Here is a 25954-nt window from a genome sequence, read left to right as displayed (position 1 = left end):
ATTTTGTACAGAGAAAGAGCCTATCTTGAGGTTTTCTCAATAAATCATTTAGCCAATAACCTATTGGCACTATTTAAAGAGGTTTACAAACTGATTTTGGGCCCTCCACCCCTCTTTACTTTGCATCTCCTGTACATGAGCTTCCTTCAGGCTGTGCTGACTTTGAAGAAATTTTTCCCCTAGTCATGGGAGACAGTTGTTTTTCTAAATGCAGGCAACTACTCTAACTGCACCTAGACAAAAGTACACAGCAATTTAAGGAACTGTAAACTACTAATTACATTGCAGAGCTTCAGTGTGAAATTTCACAGAAAATGCATCTTCAGTTAAACAAAATCTTTTTGAGGTTTCTGGTCTTTGTGTTTCTTCTGGATTTGGGCAGGATTACAAAAGCTCTACTTAGGGGAGTGTAGTTTGTGGTGTACCACCAAGTCTTTGTAAATAATCCCATGTGGGATTAGTAAATGGGAAGAAGTGCATTTTCAAAATACTGTTTTAGGACACCTTCAGTAGCTGACTAATTAATGTCCTAAAATATTCTTATAGAGTTGTTAATGCATATAGATACCATGCTTCTGTTCTGGTGTTAGGTTGGAGGTTTTTTGATCTATTGATTTATCAATTTTTGAATTGTAGAGAAGGTTGTTTGTTAAACTATGCAAGATACTGCTAATAAAACCTTTGCATCTATAACTGAGGCAAAAAGCCCCAATTTCAAGAACAGCAACTCCTTAAATAATCCTCTTTCTGTTCATCTTCTTGCTTTATCCCAGACTACCCCTTCCACCTGATGCTTCTTCTATCCCTTCAGCTGTATTAATTTTTACAGCTCCTCAGGAGCAGGAGACTGATGCTCCCAAATCTATAGACCAAAATAGGTGCCTCTCAGAAGCTTTGTTCTGCAGATGTCATGGACCTGCAACTACAGCTGTTCAGAAAAGCCTATTAAACATTCTTTCAAGTAACATAATTAAAGTCAGATTTTATGCAAAACGAAGAAGTTAGGAGATCTGCTTTATTTACTAGATGTGAGAGGTTTTAAATGCACCAGAAAATTATAACTTCAGTTTCTGGTGCATTTCATAATTTTCATGAATCAATTTCACAAACTAGTCCACTGAATTTTTTATTTTAACAGGAAAAAAATACACAGAAACTTAAGGTCCTAATGACTCAGACTTCTTACAGCTAAATACTTCTCACCTTGATTTCTTTAAGAAACACTCAAGAATGTTAAAAAACTGTTCCTTTAATAGCTTTTTCATAAAATAGAATGTCTCATGACTAATTAGCTGAGTAATGACTGCAGTGTGCAATTTAAGGATTTGGCTTTATGTCTGAATTCAGATGAAGTTTTCATATTTTGTAAAAGAAGCTTTAATTACAGTTTTCCAACAAGATACATTGTATTAATTTTGCAACATTTAAAGTGAATTTAAGAACTGTTTTGGAAAAGAAGTAGGAGCAATCATGTTTTGGTGTAAAATAAAAATTGGCAGAGGCTGAAGCAGACTGCTTGCCCAGTTTCTAACTTGAATGAATTCAATGGCACAATGTTCAGAATAAGAAAATAAAAGCAGAGTTATAGTTTATTTCCTGCTACAGTGAGTTTTTTTGAGCAACTGTTAAACTTTTCTATTTAGGTTAGTACTCAAATCCTTACTGTGTAGAAATTGGGTGTATGAATACCTGGAGGTATCGCATTCCAGAAAGCAGTTTGCACATAGCAGAAACATACTATGATGGTACTCTGGTTTTTAACAAGGCATTTTAAAATGGTTGATTCCCTTCTTTCTCTACCAACAGGTTCGCCATAAAATGACACAGAAGGTTTATGCAATGAAGCTACTTAGTAAATTTGAAATGATCAAGAGATCAGATTCGGCCTTTTTCTGGGAAGAAAGAGATATCATGGCCTTTGCCAACAGCCCGTGGGTGGTTCAGGTAAGGAAGATGTGTACAATAACATGTAAATAATAAAAGCAACAGCAATAGTAATGATGCTGATGCCATAAATACTTCGCAGGCTTGAGCTGGTTTTGACTTTACTTTGAAACTAAAATCCAGGTTTAGGTTCAGATTTTTACTTCTAAAAATACATTTTTACAGCAATTTCACTAAGTTTTGTATATTTGGCTGTGTTAAAAAGTAGATTAATTTGCATTTTAGTCACTACAAATGCATCATAACATAAAATTAAGTAGATTTTTTAAATGCCTACATAATTATTTGGAATAATAGGGAAGTTATCCAACTGTGAAACATTCTCTATAGGAATATAGAAACAAATGTGATTGGTATTCATTGTCTTTCCTCGTGATACAGTTAGTTGATCACAGGCAATTGGTAGTAAGAGTGCTTTTAAATAGTGGCTGTCTTTTCAGCTACAGTTTGATATATGGATGAGTGTTCAGTGCTGGTCTCCTACAAGACAAGGAGCTGTAGCAGTGGTTTCCTTGAAATCATCTTCTCGTAGTGGTCAGTTCTGAGCATCAGCACTCAACATATCCAAGTAGCAGGGAGTTGACTTCTTCATCTGGTGTTGAACACCATCACTCACAGCTGTCTCTTGACATGTGTCATCAAGATACTGTAATGTGAATTATGTCTTTGGGAACAATCAGTACTGATTATTGCCATTTGTTGTAACTGGTAAATTGCACCAATTAACAAAAGGAGTATTGAAAGCATGTGCTTGGAGAAATCCTTAAATTTTAAATACTTAATTTAAATTCTCTCATATATATTGCCATGCTTCTGTATATTTAATAAGACTGGATTTAAGCTTTCCATATATTTTTCATAATGCTTTACCTCAGGTATACAAAGATGTTTTGCTCCTTGAGCGTGTTCTGTGCTCTTGCCTATATTCAGCAGAAATACTTAAACAAATAGATGATTTTTTTATTTAGTTCTTTGTTCTAGTAACAATTGTCAGGAACTATTTTTCACATGAAAGTGATGAGAAATTCATGACATGGATTTTCAAAGGAAACTGTCACAAGCAGGATATAAATGTGTGTCTGCATTTGTAAATAGCAAATGAACTAAAGTGTAGTTGCAATTGTGCCTTCTATGATTAAGTGTATTAGTGTGATATATTTAGGTGATATTTCCAATGGGGTAGGACATTGAGCTGGTTTGAAGAAAATGTAGGTCCTGTTCTGATCTAGAAACTGAGACAGATCACACTGCTTCTCTCTGTCTAGTATTTATGTGAAAAACAAATGCAACAAGATCCCTGGATAGTTTTATTTATTTTTTATTTTTTTTATGAAGTCGCTTGAGGGCAATAACAAAGTGCTATATAAAGACATAGTGCTTTTATTTATTATTCTATTAATATCTCTACATGTGACAAAATAGAGATTATTTTGAATCTTCATTTGGATTTTATTGACCCAATGCATTATCGTACTATATATTGCATGTATTATCCATTTGTGCAAACAAGTACAGTGCAACATATATGTATTCAAATAAATATTTGTAATCAAGGGCTTCTGACACTAGTTATACAAATAATTTTAATCTGAAAGTCAAATCACCATAGTAACATACCTGCCTATCATGGTTCCTTATCCTCCACAGTCTCCCTGATTCTGACTTGGTCCTTTCCACACATCCTATTTTTCAATTGCCTTTTAATTTTGTGTATGTAATTTAAAGATGTGAACGATTTTAGTTCTTAAGGTAAGTCAGTATTCCCTGAAAAATAAGGTGAAAATTTCAGAGACTTTTTCAGATCAGTCATTGAACATTTGATGATAATACTTTTGCCAGACTGGTGATCACCAAGTGGAATCTTCAAAACTTTAGCACTCCAGGTCTGAAATACATTTTAAAGAGACTGAACTTACTTTCACTATCATGCCAGTAGGAAACACCCACCGCAACTTATACCAGACCAGTATTTTATTGTTAAGGACAGTTTCTTTGTATTGTGTTATAGTTGTCTTCAGAAACATTTTGTTTTTATTTCTTATTTCAATATGTGTTGTTTTAGACAAAGCCAGCACAAAAATGTACAGAGATAAGAAATTTATAATATAGAAAATTTGGAAACAGTCTAAGATGCTGCTCTCTCGAGCTATTTTCAAATCAGAACATGTTGCCCCCTGTCACAGATTTGATACTTTGCGTTTTGACTCAGTGATACCTCTTAATGCCAAGAAACATAGAGATGGATGATAGATAGACAGACAGATAGATGCCTATAATCAGGAAATACTTTTTACTTTCTCAAAAATTATAATGAGGGGTTCTGAAGTTCAGTAAATTCCAAGGTACTCCCATAATTAATAGAAAAATGTATCTTTCATGCATATTAAAAGTAATCTTGGAAACATATTCTCAGGTTTAATGAAACTTCAAGATAAAGGGCTTTTTTAATTTCCCTAGCTGTCTGAAAAGTAATTGCATTTTTTTCCTTTCCTTTTTTTAATGTTGCAGCTATTTTGTGCCTTTCAAGATGACAAATATTTGTACATGGTAATGGAATACATGCCAGGTGGAGATCTTGTAAACCTTATGAGCAATTATGATGTGCCTGAGAAATGGGCCAAGTTCTACACAGCTGAAGTTGTTCTTGCTCTTGATGCAATTCACTCCATGGGCTTGATACACAGAGATGTGAAGCCTGACAATATGCTTTTAGATAAGTATGGGCATCTGAAGCTGGCAGATTTTGGCACTTGCATGAAAATGGATGAAGTAAGTATGCAACTGAATAATTTACCATCTGTTAAACTGTAATTCTTAATTACATCTATATCTAACATTATTTTCTTATGAAGTATAATACCCAAAGGAATATTCATCAAATTATCTACTTGAGTAGAAAGCTGTTTCTTGTTTCCTACTTTTAAATATAAGAGTATTTTAAATAGTTTAACCTTTTCTGTTATAAACTGTTCTATCACACGGAAGAAGGATGTAAACTTACTCTGCTATTTATGAAAGCATGTGTGTTTATGAATTTCTGAGGTACGTTTTTTTTGCCAAATGTTTGAAAAGCTTGCAAGATAACTCTTAGTTTCAACACTAATAACCTTGGAACAGTTGATGAGCTGACATTATTTTTGTAAATGAAATTATTTTATAGCCAAGATTCATTCCATGTGTTTTTTTCCTGTATCTAATTGTTCTCATAGCATCCTCTAGTGGTCATTCAAATGAGGTCACAGTACAGCAGCGGTGATATGTGATATATTGATCGAAATCTTTTAGTTATTTGTCAGGATGCCAAGATGTCAATTAAAATTATTTACTTGTCCAGATTTCGCCATGTACAGCCAAATACAGTTTTCTAATGAGTTTGTATAAGAATTTTTTTAACAGGATACTTTATATTATTAAAAAAACCTTGAAAATAAAACTACCATTTTGTAGTTTGCACTCCTAGAATCTTGTCTGACAGACAAGGGTTATGCTGTAATTTACGGAATATACTCTTCCTATGAAAAACTATAACTATTCTTCCTACGAAAATCTATACCAGATTATAATATATACAAAAAAACTGCATGTGAATGTGTGTTATGATTTACCCGGTCTTTGAAAGTTTTCTTTAGTAGTGTTGGCAAGGGTGATCCTTTTAAGCTTACTTGCTTTTATGTTTTGGGTTTCTTTCTGTATTGTTTAGACAGTGCTTGATATAATTTCTGCTATCTACTTAATTTGCATTTGCATCATTAGGTTAATGTCTCTTCAGCAGTATCCACAAGTACTGTGTCTGTTTAGGATAGATTTTTTTTCTACATGATAATATATTAACTTCACCATTGTCCATCTGCAGCTGTTTATTGAAGTTCACTCTATTCAGTTTTGTTGATGTTGTAGTTATTAGTCTAAAGGGAGAGATAATATTTACCTCCATTTTGTTGATTTACTTGCTTTTAGAGGACAGCATTTACTTTAATTGAAAAAATCAAAAGTAGTACTTGGTCTCTTAATTAAGTCCTTAAAATTATTAATATTTCTTTTAAGTCAGTAGGTTGTAATGTCTTAAGGTAATCTGTTGTTTGTTGGAAGTGACAACAAAAAAGCATCAAAAAAGCTCACAGTATAAATCTGCCAATAAAAAAGGTGATCCTCTGTGCTGTTTTAGGGACTCCAGAAATGGTGGACCTATGCTTTCTACTTTTTTTCTTTTTCACTGCTATTTTTAAAAGAATGGAATACTAAAATGCGTATGATGGTACTGTAGATGTGAGAAATGAATCCGTGTTTCTCATAAAAAGTTACAGTGAGCTTCTCTTTAGACTGGGTATCATCAGTGGACCAGTGATCTCCTAGAGAAGTTAATTCTTTAAAGGATTAAATTTTAAGTTTTTTGTGTTTCTCAGACTCAGTGGAATGGCAAAAATTTTTTCTACAGGAAGCTAGAAGTTGAGAGGTTCTGGATTGTCTCCAAATCTCATGCTACTTTTTACAAAATATGAACACATTCCAGCTGTGTAAATATAATATTGGTGCTGGCAGACTGATTTGTAGAAAATATATGCATACCCAGTACTTACTTGTTTTTTTTATTTGGATCTCTTTTAGCAGTTGTGAGCATTAGCCTCTTCCTTATGCTGTTGAGAGCCCAGGAAAATTTTGCTACAATTTGTTGAGAGATTTTTCTGACCTTTGCTGTTCAGTGTTTGCTTAAGTCAGCCAGGCCAGGCCAGAACAGACACTTGCAGCAGAGTTTCTCCTTAAAATTTTCTAAAAAGAGCTGCTAAGTTTTTGTGGTTTTTTTTTTTTTAATTAGTCATCTTTTTTTAAAATCTGCAACAAGGTATTTCTGTTGTTGAATAAAGAATGGAGTTAGACTCAAAAATTTAGTAGGAATAGTGGTATCTTTTTTTGGTATTTAGGTATGATAAGGTAGACCAGGGCAGGGTTCACCAGTCTCTGTCAAATCTTCAGGTGTTGTGTAAGAAACCAAACAGCAGTTGGCTTTGGCAGGTATCCTAGGGCCAGGAGCTGCCAGTGTCATCATGCACAGCACTGTCCCGTGCTAACTCAGCTTTCAGCAGAGCACAGATTCAGAGAGTATCTGTTGAAAGAGATGTGACCAAAAGAAGGGATGTTTGCCACTTGGGACCATTGCCTCAGCCCAGGCAGATCAGGTGAAAGAAGCAGCGTGTTCCTTTTTTTGGAACTCCGATTGTTTCTCATTGAAGCTTTTCCAGTGAAGAGGACTCTGCTGGATCCTTCCTGCCTCAGTGCGTTGTCTGCTGTTAACACCTGATGTGTGCCGTCCTCATGTTTCCACGCAAACACCCTCCAGCTCTTGTTTAGTGGAAGGAGTTTCTCGAGGGAGTGAAAGCCTGATTCAAGCCTTGGTTCAAGACAGCAAGTCATTCAGGCTTGATGGAGATCCTCCTGAAGATGAAACCTGAATTGCTTTGTCTTCAGCACTATAATATTGCTGAATTATGCTGGGAAACACTACAGGGAACCTCATCTCCAAGTTGTCAGGAGCTGCGAGAACATTGCTGGACAGCCCATTTTTTAAAAATTGTTCACTCTACATCTACCACATAGCTGCAGGAGATGAGTTCCAAGGTCCACCTTGATCTTTTGTGGTGATGAGAAAAGTTTCAGCTTAAACACTGGCCTGAGACTCTCAACTCAAAGCTTTGTGTGGTAACTGTTACAATAAGTGTGCTACTCAGGCATAAATAGAGGCTTAGTCTTTCAGACTCAGGAGTAACACATGGCCCAGACAAAATAGCATCATTCAAGTCTCGTCAGAATGTAGGGACTGCCAAGGTGTTCTGTGCTGGGCAGACAGCATGTCCCTGTTTACTCAGCTTTTTAGCTAGAGATCACAGTCTGAATGTAGTATTAAAGGTACCCAGTACTTAAAAATACATACAGAACAACACCCAAGTTCTTTGAAAGAAGTGTGTGAATGAGTGGAACAGAAATCTGGGAGTTTTATATTCAAGTGATAATGGGCCAGTCTCCTCAGGGACATGGTAGAATCCCCATTTTGTGATGCAGTCCCACAGGGTGCTAGATAATCATATATCAGCTCCTTTTACTATGACCAGTTGAGTCAGATGATCTGTCAGGTCCCTTCCAAGCCAGGCTGTTCTGTGATCTGCAAATGCATTTCTAGATTAGTTCCTGAGACAGAAAGTAGAGTTTTATGGGGAAAAAGTACAACCAGCTCCATGTGCTTCAGAGAGCTATAGCCCATTGAACCTGGTGTTAGCATGCAAGGGCTTCTTTTATTGTAGAAAAAGCCTTTGCTTTGTTTAAGACTTCAGAAAATATCAACATGTATAATATATTAAAAGGTATTCTTGCTTTGGTGTATTAATTATAGAGGAATGGGAAATAGGGTGTTATTAAGTGCTTAAGTGTCAAGGTGGAGAGGCTTGTGACTGAAGCTGCAGACTTCAGAGAGCTCTTTCAAGAACTGTTTTGGTGACTTTGTTTTTAAGCTATCTCCTTACCCAGGGTGGGATTCAGGTGACTTCAACCAGACTTGACTGAGCAAAAATTCAGACTTTCCTTTGTTATAATTTTGTGTTTGGATAAGGAAGAGATAGACACCAGTTGGAGCCTTACTAAGTTGCCACAGTTCTACTGGATTAGCAAAACCACATAACCCTAGAGCAATTCCTCCTGTGCTCAAGCAAGGAGAGGCTTAGGCTTCAGAGAAGACACACACAGGTTAGTGCACAGAGTACTGTGACAAGTAAGGTATTCAAATAGTAGTTCCTTGCCATGTGCTAGATCCATTTTCAAATGCTCTCAACTTTAGATTTCTGGAGTCTTTGAGCTCTAGTTTATTTTGCAGCATTAAAATGTGTTTGCGTGTATTTTTCTTCGTCAAATGAATGCTATAGGTTTTCTGGAAAGAGTTAACTTCATTGTCTTATCCCAGTATGAATAAGCTATGTGCTATCTCATCCAGTATAGAATGCAAAAGTTTACCTGCTCTTTATTCTGGATCTGAGAAGTTAAAATTTCTTTAGGTTTCAGTTTTAGCATGGAGTGATAGAAGATAGGCATTTGCCAGGAGGACATTTGAAGTACTCCACAGGTCTCTACAGTCATCCCTTTAGTTTTTGCCTGCTGGTTCATGACTTGATGGATTCTGTTTTAGTACAGAAATAAAAGTTCACAGTTCATATTGTGTATGAGAAGGAATATTTTACTGTGGTGTCTAGATTTTGTGTATCAGTACAATTCCCAAAATGAAATGTTTCACTTTTTTCTTTAAATATGTATTTTGAACAGATGTTACTACTAATATTCTGTATTAGTAATCAGAATTAATGCATATTTTCATGCTGATGGCAAAATGCATGAAGAACTTTTGTAAAAGGATTTAGATAAAACTTCAGACTGGGAAACAGAATAAAAGATGAGTGTATTTTTGGTACTTCTCTAACTTCATCGAGAATTTAATTTCTTTCATCCATCTGGTCTCTCAGGAGTGAATTCAGTGATCTTCATTAAAGGAAACAAAACCTGTAACTCTGAATCAGAATGATGGCAGAGCTGATTGATGCTTCTGCGTCATTTGGTCCCTACATTTTTAGTTTCTCAATGTGGAGCAGAGGATGAGGAATCATTTAATTGATAGAACTGTGGTAATATGTTAATAAAAAATATTTTTTTAAAAAACAAAGGCTTTGCTATTCTTTAAAAACAGCTTCTCCTTTTATTCTTCTTCCTATCTTTAAACAAAAACAAGGCATATCTATAAAAATTTGCCTATTACTTGATTTATTTGCTGAATTAGACAAAATTCTGTATCTGCTTGTAGGGCCTAGAGTTCATAACTTGTCAAAATTTTTCTAAAGTTTGTCCCTGAATTAAATGAGAAAAGGAGCAGTCTGATACGGTGTGTACCTTCAAATTAAAACCAATGGTAAAAATAATAAAATTGGTGAATTTTGAGAAGATGAAGTCAAGAGAAATCACTATGGAGTAGGCAGGGGTAAGCACATTAGCAAGAAATGTCATTTCAATCCATATTGCTTCTTGAATTATAAATAGTCTTTAAAACACACTCCTCGAACCAAGTATTTTAGGCTGCATTTTTATGGTTTTCTGTCCTACTAACAGAGGAATTGGTTAGAGGTGCTCAGAAGCCCCTTGAACTGAGCTGTTTGTGTTGTTACTGTTGCACAGACAGGAATGGTGCGCTGCGACACAGCCGTGGGGACTCCTGACTACATCTCGCCTGAAGTCCTGAAATCGCAGGGGGGTGATGGTTATTATGGACGGGAATGTGACTGGTGGTCTGTAGGGGTTTTCCTTTTTGAGATGTTAGTTGGTAAGTAATGATTTCTTCTACTAATAAGATTATCACTCAATCTTCCCTTTGCCTTTAGCTACGTATTGCTGTGTGGAGGCTGCTCGTACCTCGCTAACAGCTTCTGACTTTTGGCTGATGCTGTGGCTTCATTGTTGTTCTCTTTGCTCTCTGTCACTCTCACACGGCAACAGCTGTTTGCATGCTTGCTCAGTGATGAGTTTCCTGACTTGGTTCAGCTTAAAATTAATTCTTAGAATAGTTTTAACTGGGGTCAGCTACCTCACCACATTTGTGCCAACTCAGGCAGGATTGAGTTTGCAGGGACACAAGAGATGAGACAAATGGCAAGGGCAGGACTGTCTTTTTCTTTTTTCCTCCTTTTCCACAGCACATCAGTGTCTTCTGTTAGGTCAAAGTGTGGAAGGAGCCAAAGGAATGGCTCAATTCCTTCTTTTGTGCTTGAATCAGGATTTTCTAAAAATCCAGTAAAATATACTGGACTGCTATGGCAACGAACATAGAATATAATCTGTTAAGGAGATGAGTCATCTGCATCTTAAAATATAGTGAGGATCAGTATGATAGTCTGGTAGCAAAATACTGACTATGAAAGGATGTAATTGAGCATACAATTATTAAAAATACAAATCAGCATTTTCTGGGAATATTGCAGATTTGATGTTTCTGGTATTCTGAGACAGGAAAGACAGTTAAACATATGATGCTATTACTATTTCCAACTCTTTCAGAATTACAACGTTTTGACTTTAAGAATATGTGGTTTACAGTTAATAGTATCTCGTGAACCATTTTAGCAGTAAATAAAATTATTCAGTTCTTAAAATATTAGGCAAAGCTGTCCAGAATGTTTTCTCAGCCTTTCAGAGTCTCTTTTTTTCCCCGTTGTATCTAGGAGGAAAATATTACTTAATTTCTCCATATCCCACATATCAGTAGAAAGTATCTATTTTTGTCTGTGCTTATGTATCAGATTCTGGCTATGGTCTTCTAAAACTTTGCACTTCAAAGAAAGCACAGAAATGGTTTTGTAATTCTGGTTTTGAAAAAGCCGCAGAACTAATGAAAATGGTAATTTTATTATGAAAATGAAAATTTTATTGTATACTTAACCAAACCATAAAATGTTGGTCACAGGATGAATCCTAACGTTAGTTCAGTGACTTAAGATAGTATGAGGTGTGGCCAAAATCAAAGCTATTTCCAAGATAGAAGACGATTGAGAAGAGGAAGGTTGGGAAAGAGGGAGGCAGGAGCAAATATCAGTGATTCCCACCTGCAGTGCACTGGTGTGGCAACCTAAAAAATTTACTAGAAAACTAGAAGTTACGTTCAAGCTGGTGTGTGTTAATTTTTTATTTTGCTCTAAAATGATAGAAAGAGACAAAAGTTAGGATTGTTCTTTTGAAAGCAGAATGGTGGTTGTCCATTGGTCTGTTTGTACATTTTTTCATGTTCGTGGCTTTTGAAATGCTCAGTTCCTTGTTGGAAGGCCGCAGCCTGCGATGCCAGATGATTCCTGCCTGTGCACAGCACACCAGAACCAAGGGAAGAGCCTAGCTCACGTGATTGTTCACTTTCTCTATTAAACCTGTGGATTAGCTGGGAGAAAGGACTCCTGTAATAGTTGCAGTGTCTTGATTACAGACTCAAACCATTTGTTTCTTGAGAATGTTGCCAGTTAATTTGTCAATTGTCTTTATCACAGCCTATTCTTTTCTCTTGCCCTAGTTTTACCTTTTAAAAGTCTAGTTCCTTTGCAAATATCTTTAACTACAGCCTGGGCTGGAAACCTCTGGGTGAGAAAAGTCTATTATAAAAGCCACTTGTCATGTTAATATGGGCATTCAAGCTGATGTAATTTGTCAGTCAGCAAGATTTATTAATATGGGTTTAACAGTGTGGTAACACACTGGGAAGGCTACTGCTCTGAGCTGACATGCCTTAAGGAGGATAGACCTGTGTGCCTCTGAAATGGTCTTCAGAGAGCTTTGCTGGACTCCTTCCAACAAATGTGCATTAGCAAGTCTTTAATGAGTTTTGGTCCATTTTATCCTTGGAGTGTTTAAAGATTGATTCATATGGGTGTCAGCCATTATATAACTTAGAAAATATATTGAGAGTCTTAAGGCAGAATAAAAGATATAATTCACCAGGCAAAATTTTGGTAGTGACAGACAGGATGTAAAATTGTGCAGTTTGTAACACAGACATTTTAGGGAAGGAATATTTTTAGTAGTATACATTATTTGTACACTGTATGTCCAATTTTTTTCTTTTTCTTAATAAAATACTCTTCTAGGTAAACTGCTTGTAGACTTTGCATTATCTCTTTTATTCAACTCACGTAACTTAAACATGATATAAAGTCACAGCAAATTTAATATCTTATTTTCAGGTGATACTCCTTTTTATGCAGACTCACTAGTAGGAACATATAGTAAAATTATGGATCATAAGAACTCATTGCATTTCCCAGATGATGTGGAAATCTCAAAGCATGCAAAGAACCTTATCTGTGCCTTTTTAACTGATAGGTAAGTGCACATATTGTTCTGGCACTGTTCTTTATTTTAGATGGTATTGGCTGTATTTATTTTGGATGATACATTGTAAAATTTAATTCCTTCTCGTACTTCTCCTGATCTCTGTTCAAATCTATTCTGTCAAACCTCCTGTTCTCTAGTTTTTCTTTTGAGGTGTTTTTTCCAGGTATTGTATTTTATTTTTATGAGCAGTTCTGACAGCTCTTGTTAACAACACAGTTTGTGCTGGACAAATCCTTCCAATAGCAGTGACAAATCTGTAAGGCTGAAAGTAATTCATAACCTCCAAGGCAGGGAAAAAATTGATTTGCCCAATGTCTGTGTGGGTGTTACTTAAAAAAAGTGGAAGCAAATACTTTCCTGAAAGTGAGCATGTATTTACTGAATTTGTTTAAGGTCTCTTAAAGTGTTTGATTTTTTTTTTTTTTTTTAATTTGCTTTGTTGCATTAATTGGTAAATATAGCTAACAAACCTGCAAGGTTATTCCTAGAAGTTTCCCTTACTGGAACTAAGCCGCTTATTGAAATTAAGCTGTGTAAGCTTGTTCTTGACCTGAACACTTATATTTTGTTTAGTTTCAGAAAGCAGAGATAATCTTCAATTTAACTGATTTTGAAGAACAGTGTAGGTCCACAGTTAACTCTGGATAGGTGATGCCTTTTTATGCTTTCCTGTGTTCACCTGAACTTGGCTGGAGTAGGGCATCCGGCCACTATAGAAGGAGGAGTTAGGAAAACAAAATGCCTTATAATGGGTTTTGCATTCAAAGAGAGATTGTTTGCTCTGCTGAGCAAGCCTGTGGTTGGTCAGGAAGGATGTGCTTTATTTAACAGCATTTTTCACCCTTAGTAGCTGAAGGGTAGAGAGAAAATATGGTTAGAATTTAATAGTGTAAATGTAGTAAGGTGGACTTCCACTACGTGTGTCCCTCTTCCTGTTTATATTTAACACAGGGCTTGAGCAATTTATTTGAAACAGATGCTGCGTGATCCTGCTGAAGCACTTAAAGAAGGACTAAACATCTACCCTGTGATTTATTGCTTCTTTTCCATGCATTGTTTTTATGTCCTGTTCTTGTACGTAGTTTCGAGAGAGATTCTTCTGTTCAAACTAAAAGTTTCTTGTTGCACTTAAGATTTACTTCGCGGCAAATATCAGCAAGAGACGTGTCAGGGTTAGTTGTGGGGCAGAGGATGGAATTCTTAGAATATTTATTTTAGTCCAGCTTTGAATAACTGTTCTGTGCAGCAAGTTAGACCTTCCTTCACTTGCGTCTTATGGTCTGTCATGTGGTTTGGCAGACATGAATGTTCTGTGGTTTTATTTCCCCCAAGGGTGTTGAGTTTTTGTTTGTGTTTTTAGTTTTTTCTTAGTTTTTGACTCAGTGCTCTCTTTCTTGCTTTACTCCCCACGTGGCAGACTCCAGATTCTGGACATTTTAGCAGTCACAGGGAGAGTACATAATAAGAATCAGTATATTTTATATAAGAATCTACAGATTAGTGGTTGGTGGTTTTTAAATTTTGTTTTTGCTTGACTATTAGTGTGGTTAACACAGACAATCTTTACTAAAAATTTCATTGCTGCTTATGATCAAGTTAGAATTTAAATAAATAAAAATAAAAAGCAGCTATTTTTCCTAACGTAACTCTGGATTAATTGCTGTTTAGGGATGTGCGACTTGGGAGAAATGGGGTAGAAGAAATAAAACATCACCCTTTCTTCAGAAGTGATCAGTGGAACTGGGACAACATTCGAGAGAGTAAGTAAATTAGGTTAAAAGTTCTATTTTATTCATTACTTGCAGTAGCAGAAATGAAAAAATCTTTCAGTTGTATAAATTAAGTACTTCCTATCTATGAAGAATCTTGCCCAAACATTCATATTTATAACTTGTATTATAAAACCTTATATGAGGAAGGGTTAATAAATATGCATTTTTCCTACTGGAATTATCACATCTTTATCCTATTTCTAATGTAGACATTTCCATTTTAAACAATGGTATTGGATGTTTCAGAAATTTTAACTAAAAGGAATGCATGTTAGGTTCTGTTTCTCTGGGGTTTTTTTGTTCTTTTGAGGTGGGTTTCTTGTTTTATTTTTCTTTTAATCTTCTGGTAGTTAAGACAGTAGTTTGACAATGGTCTTCTCAGTTTTAGTGCTTTTCATGTAAGGTATTGAGAACCTGATAGCTTTAGGTAAAAAAATCAAAGTATGTCAGTTCTTATAAGCTTGTCATTACTTCTAAAGTTATATATTTACTAAGAATTTTTTAAATGATGATTGTATTTAAAGTTCTATTCTGAAATGTGATTACCTGAGAAAATATGTCTTGCATACTAGATGGTCTATGCATTAGGCAACAATACAAAAATAAGATTACTCTAGAAAAAATTGTTCACAGTAATATTTCCAGATCTGCTGTCTGGTTGATACATATTTAACTCCAAGTTATTTAAGAACAACTTATAATACAGTCTTTTAACACTAGAAAGTCTTTTAACACTAGAGAGATTACCAGTATCTAGCAAGTGACTGAATCTTGGAGTGAAATGCATCTTTTTTCCTCTTTTTATAGCTGCTGCTCCTGTTGTTCCTGAGCTTAGCAGTGATATAGATAGCAGTAATTTTGATGACATTGAGGACGACAAGGGAGACGTGGAAACCTTTCCAATCCCCAAAGCCTTTGTGGGAAACCAGCTGCCTTTCATAGGATTCACCTACTACAGAGACAATTTGTATGTGATACTTGAATATGCATTTTTAAAAGCATGCCTGCACATTTTTCTTATATTCTTTTTTTTTCAGTCTAAATACATAATTTATTCCTTGCATTATATTAATTTATGTCCACTTGTGAAGATCCAAAATGCAAAGTTTGAGTAAAATAATTTGTTACTCTTTCAATTATTTCAATAACTCTGATTATACAGTGTATCTTTATATGCACAAAAGTATACAATATCTTAAAAAATCAGTTAAAGTTCTGATAGATTTCTAATTATTTTTCTAAAATGGCTTTTTACTAGTTATTTTAGAAGAAAGCTTACACCGCATAATAACTTTTTAGAATTTATCCTAATAATCAGGAAATAATTGTATTAATTAAAAAATTACAAGCTGCTGTAGTTTTGAAAACATTCTGTTAAGGAAAGGTTCAAATCAGAAAGATGCACTAGCACCAAAATAAAATAAGCGTCATTCTGAGAGCAGCGTAGGACAACTTGAGACTTGAGAGAACTTATTAAAATGGCAAGGCTGCCAGAGTTGTTAAAAACTTGAGTAAGAGCTGGAGGGATTTGTTTTTGTTTTTGACAGGTTGCTAAGTGACTCCTCTCAGTCTTGTAGAGAGAACGAATCTGTGCAATCTAGTAAAAATGAGGTTAGTGCCTTTTTTGTTAGTAATAATGGGATGATTAACTAATTTTGTTAAGTCTGTTAAGAAAAGAAACAGTCTAAAATAAGTGTTAAAAAAGTTTTGTGGGGGCTTTTTGTCTTTTAATGATCCTGAGTAAAAAAAATGGTATTTTCTATTTGCAGGACAACAAGGAGGTAAGTATAGTATCTGAATTAGGAAAGGAATAGAAAAATTCCTACATAATTTTATGTGGGTGTGAAGTATCTTAAATGTTTATTCACCAAATTGTTAGCAGTAAATCAGTTGTATTTTGAAACAGTTGTACTCAAGTGTTAAGGTGCTATAGTATAAAGATAAATGAATACAGATTTTTCTCAAATTCTTTTTGCATCCAGAATTTGTTTGGAAAGCCAATGTGTGAAGCTCTGTTTCCTACAGACAGCAATACTCCTGTGAAGGTCTCACACTTGCATTAATGATTCATGACTGGTTTATTCAGGATTTGAAAAAGTAAATTGTCACCTGCAGGGATAAGGGAATGTTTAAATCATACTCAGTTGGAGTATATGGAGCATGTTTATCCAGCTTTTGAAGACTGACAAAAGAATTTAAATTTGCATGACAGGAAAAGTGATGGTATTTTCATATACTTACTTACTCATTATATTACTTAAACATTTGTATTATCTGAGTGTATATAATATATTGTTAACATTTCTTAAAACTTACAATTCTTTTTCAAACTTTAAAAAATACATTAAGGAAATGCATTATGTATTGATCAGATAAATTTAAATGCAGATGTTTATTAGACTTCCTTCCTGTCATTGATGAATTGATGAATAGTTTAAACTTCAGCTTTTAAATAGAAATGTACTGCTGTTTGAAATACATATGGTCACATTCATGATGTTTGCTTTATGTTGTGTTAGTAAGTGTAGATGGTAAAATTTTGCATTTCACTTCTGACAACTTATTTTATTTGTATTTTCTCAAGCAACAAATCTCTGGTTTTGATGTCCTTTTCAGTGTTCCAGTTGTGGAAATTTTCTAATTGTAACAATCATAAATGTTTTGGAAAACCACATTTTACATTTTGTGTTTGGAGGGTAGAGGAGGAAGAGGAAGGGAGGAAAATAAATGCATTTGAAAGCCTGAAGTAATGAGATAAATCCAAAATTTATTATTTAAAATTTATTTCATGACTATTTGGGTACTGGAGTCACAATTATTTTTTTAAAATATTTGAGTAAGCAAATCAAAGCATTTTCAAAGTGTTCATTAGCTCCCAAGGTGTAAGACTTAAGAAATTCTTCTTTATGTGAGGTCACTGAACATGTGTAGCCATATTATCTGAATATTGTCCAATTTGGTCATGTACACCCCTTTTCTATTTTTTCATTTCATTTAGAAAATGCTATCCAAAAACATCTGCTCCAGTGGAAAGTCTCTGGCTACAGAGCACAGCAAAGGGCCGGTAACAATGCTTTTTGCCCATATAAATTTAATGACTCACAATCTGTGGCACATAATTCTGCAACAGTTCAATTCAGCATGCAGCAAATTTTGTTGCTATAAATTCATATATTTAAAATTATCAGAATTAATACCTTGTAAAGATTTAACATTTTAGTGATGGTTTTAAAATAATATACTGGAAGATTGAATTAATTTTCCTCGCTTTCCCTTATTTTGTTATTTAATTGAATTGCATTTGTTTTCTGTGAAAGCATTTTAATATGTGGGCCATGCTTTTTTTGACATTTTACACAGTTTCAGAAAAAATTAAGCAAGCTAGAGGAACAGCTCAGTAATGAATTACAAGCCAAAGATGAACTAGAACAGAAGTACAGGTGAGAATGTTTCAACATATTTGGTATGTTTATAAGGATGTTTTATTAGACCTTTTGTTTTTGAATGCTTAAAAGCATTTTAATCCACTTTGGGGATTCCCAACCCTGCAAGCAGACTTTACTGTAAGTTGCTGGCTTAATTCTTTCTACTCCTGTGACTAGTGTTTTTTTTGGGATTTGTTGAGGTTTTTTTTTGCTTTAACTACTTATAAGAATCTCACTGTTTAGTGATTTCACCAGTCCTTGAGGTTTCATATTGTTGCTTAAAATAGAATATCTTGCATAAAATTAATGAGACAAAAACACCTTACATAAAATTACTGAAACACATCCAAACATTCTTATTTCTGTATTATCAGCAGGGTTTTAAATGGTTTTTCAATTTTGTTCAGGTCTACAAGTGTTCGTTTAGAGAAGATAACGAAAGAGCTCGAAGAAGAGGTAAGGCCATAGATTTCTCACTGGAATTAGAGCTTTAACATTTGTGCATGGATTTTCTTCCCTCAATAACAGAAAATTGCTTTTGAGTAGCTGTATATTTTATAACAAATAACACCATCTGATTTCTTGGTATTCACAAGCATAAAATTGTTGTCATTGCTAAAATATTCTCATTATGATTTCTGTACCATAACTGCACATTTCTTTCCAGAACTAGTTTTTTACCATATTTTTAAGTTGGCAGACAGCATGACACAAATATCCCATACAGATTTTAAAAACTGAAGGTATGAGAGTAGTATTTCCAGAGGAGAAAGGCCATGCTTTTGTTAAATGATTTTGTAACATGTTTTGTTAGTAATGGGACCCTGTTTCTTGCCCAGCTTTGCACCTTACTGCTTCTACAAATCTGGATGTGGCTGTGTACAACTTAATGTGTAGTTCATGCAGGTGCACGTCAAGACTGTACCTTTACATGTATGTTTCTCTGCTCCCCGAGTGACTGCTTAGGCAGGTCCACCAGGTTTGTCAAACCCAAATGATCAAACAGTATTTAAATTGCAAAGCTCCTGGCCACAGACATCCTGGGCTGGGTTTGACCACGTGTTCTGGTACGTTGTATTTGCAGCAGGACTGGCTTCCTCCATTACAGACGAAACTGAGTGCATGAGCTGTGTTTTTATCGTATAAGAATACTACTCCTGTGTGTGTAATTAGCAGTGTATTTTTTTAAACATATCCAGATAACTTCAAGGAAGAATGTAGAGTCTGCAGTCAGACAGTTAGAGAGAGAGAAAGCTCTTCTTCAGCATAAGAATACAGAATACCAGAGGAAAGCAGAACATGAAGCAGATAAGAAACGCAATTTGGAAAATGAGGGTATGTTGAACCATGCTTAAAGGTTCCATTTTGATGTGGGTTTTTAATACTTAAAATAAATTAATTATAGTTCCAACTGAAGCATTTTCATGGCAGTGATTAACAATGTTGAATTGTTTTTGTTGCAGTTAACAGTTTGAAAGACCAACTTGAAGATTTAAAAAAGAGGAATCAAAACTCTCAAATATCCAATGAAAAAATCAATCAACTACAAAGACAAGTATGCCAACTTTATATACACATATTTTAAAATAATGACTGATTACAGTACATATTTTGGTAACAGTGGGGGAATTTGAAATGTGTAATTGGATTTTAAAAGCTGTTCTTTCTCTTTAGGTTTTGGTGTTCAAAAGTAATCTTAAAATATACTCCTTGCTTCTTTAATCCGTAAAATTTAGTATTCTGTAGTAGAAATAGTGGGGTTTATATTTTAATTATTTCTGAAGTATGTTTTTATCACTCTTAGTTGGATGAAGCCAATTCTTTGCTGCGGTCAGAGTCTGATACTGCAGCCAGGTTAAGGAAGAACCAGACAGAAAGCACAAAGCAAATCCAGCAGCTGGAAATTAATAACAGAGAGCTACAAGATAAGAACTGCCTGCTAGAGAATGCAAAACTCAAACTGGAGAAGGAGTATCTCAATCTTCAGTCAGCTCTAGAATCAGAAAGGAGAGATCGAAGTCATGGATCAGAGATTATCAGTGATTTACAAGGTATTTCTGCAAATCTTCTGAAGTTAAGATTGCTTCTTGTTTCTAGTTTGGGTGGTGTTGAGTTTCAGACTGTGACTAGATAAGTGTGCTGTTTTATAATATGTTACATAATTGTGAATAGCATTTTAGAAAAAATGTGTGGTAACATTTATAAAACATTATTGATAACTTGTGGAATCACCCCAAAGGAGGCATTCTTAATAGTCAGAATTAGAAACTGTTATATTTCAAAAATCTCAAAATAGATAAAATACAGTCTTATTTTCACACATTGACCAACCTCATTGATATTTTGGTAATTTTTAGGTCGAATATCTAGCCTCGAAGAAGAAGTAAAAAATGGAAAGAGCGCATTAGCTAAACTGGAAATGGAGAAGAGACAACTGCAGGAAAAGCTCACAGATTTAGAAAAGGTAACAGCACTGCTAAATGAACATCAGTGTTACATTCTTAAGGAATTTTTGATTTGTACTTTTATTACTTGAGACATTGCAACCAAACCTATACAAAAAATAAGCCTTGTTTTCAGATTTTTTTTTTAAATAATTTTTTTCCAATTTGATAAATGGGACAAAAAAGACATAATTTCCCAAAAAATCATGATACATTTTACTTCTGAAGTACTTAAGTGTACCTAATTATGTACTCCGGTGTGTACCTTAACAGTAGAGTAGTTACGTTTCATTTCATGTGGGGAGTATTTTTACACTCTCATTATTGACAAAAATAAAAGAGCCTCTGCTAATAGGATTTTTTTAACAAATATGTTATTGAAACAAAAGGCTTGAAAAATTTCTTCAATAAACTTAATCTTTGAGCTGCTCTTACTGCAGAGTGTTGGTTGATAACGCAGTAATTCTGTAATTGTTTGCAACTGGGGATGTCACTGTACATTTTTAGAGCGCTTTGGCATTCACAAAAAAAACATGGAAATGAGTTCTCAGTTAGTTCCTTAGCATGAGCTCTCTCTTCTGCTCCAAGCATCCTTTCAAGCAGCATGTTACTGTTGTTCAAAATTCTGCCACTAACCTGATGTATTTAATGTTTTATTTCAATGTTATTTTTTATTTAATAGGAAAAGAGCAACATGGAAATAGATATGACATATAAATTCAAAGTTATGCAGCAGAACCTTGAACAAGAAGAAGCTGAACATAAAGCCACAAAAGCACGATTAGCAGACAAAAATAAAATCTATGAGTCTATAGAGGAAGCAAAATCTGAAGCCATGAAAGGTATATATTTGGCATCACAGTTGGACTTAGGTGTGAATTATGCAAAGTAGATAATAGAATCTCTCACTGTGCATATTCTGGTACATCTCATTACAACTGAAATATCTTGAAGAGAGGGATAATTACCAAAAAAATCCAGAAGATGGCTCTTACTTTTCAATTAAATGGCTTATGTTTATTTCAGTTAATTAAAAAGCTACCTACAGATCCTGTCCTTCCAATTGCAGAGCATTCACAAAAATTTTGAGATTGCAGATCTTCAAAAGAAGCAAAAATGACTCAGTAATAATGGCTGAGTCACTTGGCATATCAGGTTCCCAAATAGCTTCAACTCTTTGATTTTATATTATCACAGAGGACAGTAGATTTAAATGTTTTATTTTTTAAATTCCACCTGTTTTCTTAATCTCAGAGGTGTTGCAGATAAACTGGAAGTTATCTAGAAGCTCAAAAGTAGGAAATAGCTCTGTCAGAAATGCTTGAAAAAGCATCCTCTGTGTATCTACTGTGAAAATTTTAATTAATCACTTTTAAGTAGTCTTTCTCTTCAGTTTTAAAAGGAGAAACATGTGGCTTATCGTTAGTACAGGGTAGACATCCTCTTCCCTTTGGCCTTCAAAATCTCCTGTTTTACACTTCACTGATGTCTTACATCTTTTACTTCACAGAAATGGAAAAGAAACTTTTGGAAGAGAGAGCTCTAAAGCAGAAAGTAGAAAATCGGCTGTTGGAAGCTGAGAAGCAGCGCTCCATGTTGGACTGTGATCTCAAACAATCGCAACAGAAAATAAATGAGCTCCTTCGGCAAAAGGATATACTGAGTGAAGATGTAAGGAACACTGACAGAAGGAGTCTTGAGTCAAACTTCGTTTCCAATGTCCTAGTAGTTTTCCTGTTATAGCTGTATTTAGAAATATTAGTGAATGAAAATTGCAACAAAGTTTTTCTTCTCTGCCTTTGAAACCTTAAAAAGTCTACTTCATCGAATGTGGTATTGTCTGAAAATTTGTCTGAAATATTTCAGACAAATATTCGTTTGTCTGAAATATTTCAGCATTATTCGTGTTAAAAGGTTTGTCCTCTACAGTGGAAAATGCTGTGAGATTGACATGGAAAAGCTAGGTAATTTAATGTGTGCTAATGCCTTTATTCAGGAAGCAGCTTTGAGTTACCAAAAGATGTAAAGGAAGTCAATTAGAGACTGTTTAAATGTTGTTTTCCTATGTAGATCTGTAAAATTCACAGGTTTCTGCTTCTTTTTCAGGTAAAAAACTTGACATTAAAAATAGAGCAAGAAACACAAAAACGCTGTCTCACTCAAAATGACCTCAAGATGCAAACACAGCAGGTCAACACTTTGAAAATGTCAGAGAAGCAGTTAAAACAGGAGAATAACCACCTTCAGGAAATCAAATTAAGTCTGGAAAAACAAAACAATGAACTCCGCAAGTATGCAAGTTGTTCTATGTGTTTTAGTCATGTTACTGATTTTGAAATATTTTTGGAACAAAAGTTGGGAGTAAAATTAATTTTAAATAATTGCTGCAAAGAATATGCTATTCTACAGTGCAAAACTTAATTGTTCTTTAAAATAATTTACAGTGACTCTAATTGAGACTTGCCCTAGTAATTCAGCAATGTATAGGTTTGTATTAAAAGATGTTTGTTATTCTGAAAATCTTAGAAAACACAGCTTGAATATAAGTCTGAAAACTTCAAAGAAACACTTATTTAACTGAAGGTCTAGGTACTTTTTTTAATGATGTAGGACTTCAATGAAGAGGAAAGTTACTGGAATTATTAGTCTATGGGAGTTTATCAGAGTTGGAAATTAATACTGCTACAGAGCTACGAAGCATAACCATTTGGAAATATCTAGTAGTACAGATCTTTAAACACTTCTGTAGGACCTTTAGGTAGGAGTCTAGCTAGATAGGAGCTCTTCAAGGTCTTACAAGCAGAAACAGTATTTGCACCTGATAGTAAGTAAGGAAAGAAACTTTTTTTTTTTTTTACATAAAGAACTTCCTTGTGAATAAAAAGACCAGATTACCATTAGTATCAGATGAATCTCAATCCTAGCTCCTTTATGACTTTGTCTCCCTGTGCTTTGCTTTTCTGTCAGCAAGATGTATTTAGTCATGTAGAAGGTAGCCATAATGTGGAACACTGACAGAAGTACTTTCTGCTACATTTCTGTTGTTAAGGAGCTGACTGTTGTTTAAATAACAGGTGAATTCAAGAAAATATGCATGTCAAGGAATACAGCCATTCACAGACTGTGAACTAGCAAACAAGAGACCCAAAACAACCAGTCAGATCAGTGACATTTTACATGGAAATAAGATTCTGTTGGTGCTGTTTACTTTATCAGTGTTTCTTACTGGTTAAACTTTGTGACACTGTTGTAGTTAGTGTGTTAGCAGTATTAAACTGACTTATTACTGCAGTATTCTCAGCTGTACAAGTGAAAAAGAGAGCTGATACCCAGAGGAAGCTTCAGGTTTAATAGCTGATGATACTTAGGTCAATAAATTGCTGGAAATGTCAAGGGTGTGAATGCTGTCTTTTCTGTTTACTGCTTTGGAATATCTTCATATCTCTAAATCATTTTTTTCCTTTCTAGGGAACGTCAAGATGCAGATGGACAAATGAAAGAGCTTCAAGACCAGCTCGAAGCTGAACAATATTTTTCAGTATGTTTTATGCTGCTTTATTTTAATATTAATCTGTTTACTGAGTATGTTAGCTTTTCTTCTTCCCCCTGAGCCATCAGATGTTTCACATGTCTAACCCAAAGCTACTTGTTTTTCTTGTGGCTGTCTCCAGTGTTGTCTGCTGCCTTGATCTTGATCACTGGGCAGCACAAAAAGCTCATGTTGAGAAATGTCCCAGCTTTGTAGGGAAGTTCAGAGGGAGGAGTCAGGCAGCTCATTTTCCCACCCTGTGAATAATCTCTGCATGTTTCAAGCCTTTGGCATTCAGCATCTCTTCCATGCTGTCTGGTAGAGAAGAGCTGTATTCTCACATGATGTGACAAAACATGTGCATCTACAGCTCAGAAGGAAATTTTGCATTACGACCAAACTTGGTAGTGTCTGTTGGGAGCTTTTCATTTATTGTTGTATGGTGAACCAGAATAAATACTTAAAAATAATCACTGGCATGTGGAGGTTAATTTTTATTAACAGTGCACAGCCAGTTGCACTGCAGGAGATGCCAAAAGGTTTGTTTCAGTATTAATGGAAAATTAAGATTTCCTTGTGGATTTAGGTCTGTGAGGAGAAGGCCTACCTAAAGTTTTATAGATGAAAATGTTATACACATTATAGGAAAGAAAGGGAGAATTGAGGTCAGTTTACTGCTGTAGATGGGCCAGAGAGAGACAATCTGTCCTGAAATCCCTGCTGTAAGTACACTTAGAGTTGTCTGTCACTTGACTTGTAGTCAGTCATTTTAATTTCCTTCAGAGTTTTAGATTTATATTGATTCCATGAAATTTTGAATTTCAAATTATTTTCTAATTGGTTTTTCTCTTATTCCTGTATTTCTTTTAGTTAACTGTCATGTTGGTTTCATGGATTTATATTACTAGAATCTAAACTCCACATGCATTTACAATAGATAAAGAAATTATTTTCTCTGCTTCTGATACTTCTGATTTTGTATGAAATAGTGATTTTCACATTTGGAGTATCTTCAACAGTATGTATACCAACATAGAAAATGTATATCGTACATCTACCATCCACAAATATACAAGTTAAAAAAGGAACAACAACAAAGTAAAATAACCAAAGCACATTTGTGAGTGAGGATGATGACATTTAGATAAATATAGAGAAGGCATTGCACAATTATACTCCAATTAATGTGATTAAGGAACTGCATACCATGTCAACTTGTATAATTTTTGTGGACCTTCAATAGTATAGAAATCACATAATTTTCTTTCCAACTTTAAATTCTAGACTCTCTATAAGACACAAGTTCGAGAACTTAAAGAAGAATGTGAGGAAAAGACCAAAATTTGTAAAGAAATGCAGCAAAAGATACAAGAGTTACAGGATGAGAGGTAGGTTTTGCTAGTTGGGCTACTAATACATAAAAGATCAGGATGGTTTTTTGCTGTTTTCTTTCCTCCCCTCCCTAACCTACCCATTTTGAAGTTAAAAGTATATATCAATAATTTGCAGAGATTCCTTGGCTGCTCAGCTAGAGATCACTTTGACAAAAGCAGATTCAGAACAACTTGCCCGTTCCATTGCTGAGGAGCAGTACTCTGATTTGGAAAAAGAGAAGATTATGAAAGAGTTGGAGATTAAAGAGATGATGGCGAGGCATAAACAGGAACTTACTGAGAAAGATGCCACCATAGCCTCGGTGAGTTACATGACCTGTAATTTTGGTAGTAGTTGTACATGAGCTTTATTTGCAGTTTGAGTTATCCATTGATCTTTAGCAGCTTTAAAGATAGATGAGTATATCTAATGTTTTAAAAATATTTATTTCTTATGATTGAAATTCAAGAATCTCTTATTGTGTTTCTTCCATGCGTTTCTCTGACCATTCTTTCTTCTGTGCCCCTACCCCTCTTACAGCAAGTCCTCTTATCCTGGTCTCACTCTGCA

The 25954-nt window shown here is 34.7% G+C and overlaps 1 protein-coding gene across 5 annotated transcripts in view; it reads left to right on the top strand.

The window, feature by feature from the left end:
• The window catches only part of ROCK2 (Rho associated coiled-coil containing protein kinase 2), a 94064-nt gene that overhangs the window by 55437 nt on the left and 12673 nt on the right, over positions 1-25954 (top strand). For 3 of the 5 annotated variants that reach the window (XM_014251444.2, XM_014251443.2, XM_014251441.2), the window contains exons 4-23: positions 1807-1944; positions 4453-4713; positions 10147-10291; positions 12690-12828; positions 14509-14600; positions 15420-15579; positions 16160-16223; positions 17611-17676; positions 17973-18052; positions 18445-18493; positions 19237-19372; positions 19501-19592; positions 19842-20088; positions 20395-20501; positions 21164-21323; positions 21992-22152; positions 22588-22772; positions 23950-24019; positions 25295-25398; positions 25520-25706. In XM_014251444.2, coding sequence (XP_014106919.1) covers positions 1807-1944; positions 4453-4713; positions 10147-10291; positions 12690-12828; positions 14509-14600; positions 15420-15579; positions 16160-16223; positions 17611-17676; positions 17973-18052; positions 18445-18493; positions 19237-19372; positions 19501-19592; positions 19842-20088; positions 20395-20501; positions 21164-21323; positions 21992-22152; positions 22588-22772; positions 23950-24019; positions 25295-25398; positions 25520-25706 — 2643 coding nt within the window. The remainder of the gene's footprint in view (positions 1-1806; positions 1945-4452; positions 4714-10146; positions 10292-12689; positions 12829-14508; positions 14601-15419; positions 15580-16159; positions 16224-17610; positions 17677-17972; positions 18053-18444; positions 18494-19236; positions 19373-19500; positions 19593-19841; positions 20089-20394; positions 20502-21163; positions 21324-21991; positions 22153-22587; positions 22773-23949; positions 24020-25294; positions 25399-25519; positions 25707-25954) is intronic. The other 2 variants (XM_005521857.3, XM_014251442.2) reach the window with 1 other exon arrangement.

This window comes from Pseudopodoces humilis, chromosome 3 (assembly GCF_049639895.1).
Source record: "Pseudopodoces humilis isolate 2021_Gansu_Grassland_sample_001 chromosome 3, ASM4963989v1, whole genome shotgun sequence".
NCBI classification, from domain to species: Eukaryota; Metazoa; Chordata; class Aves; order Passeriformes; family Paridae; genus Pseudopodoces; species Pseudopodoces humilis.
The sequence above is the reverse complement of the archived record's forward strand: the minus strand, read 5'-3'. Positions and strand labels throughout refer to the sequence as shown.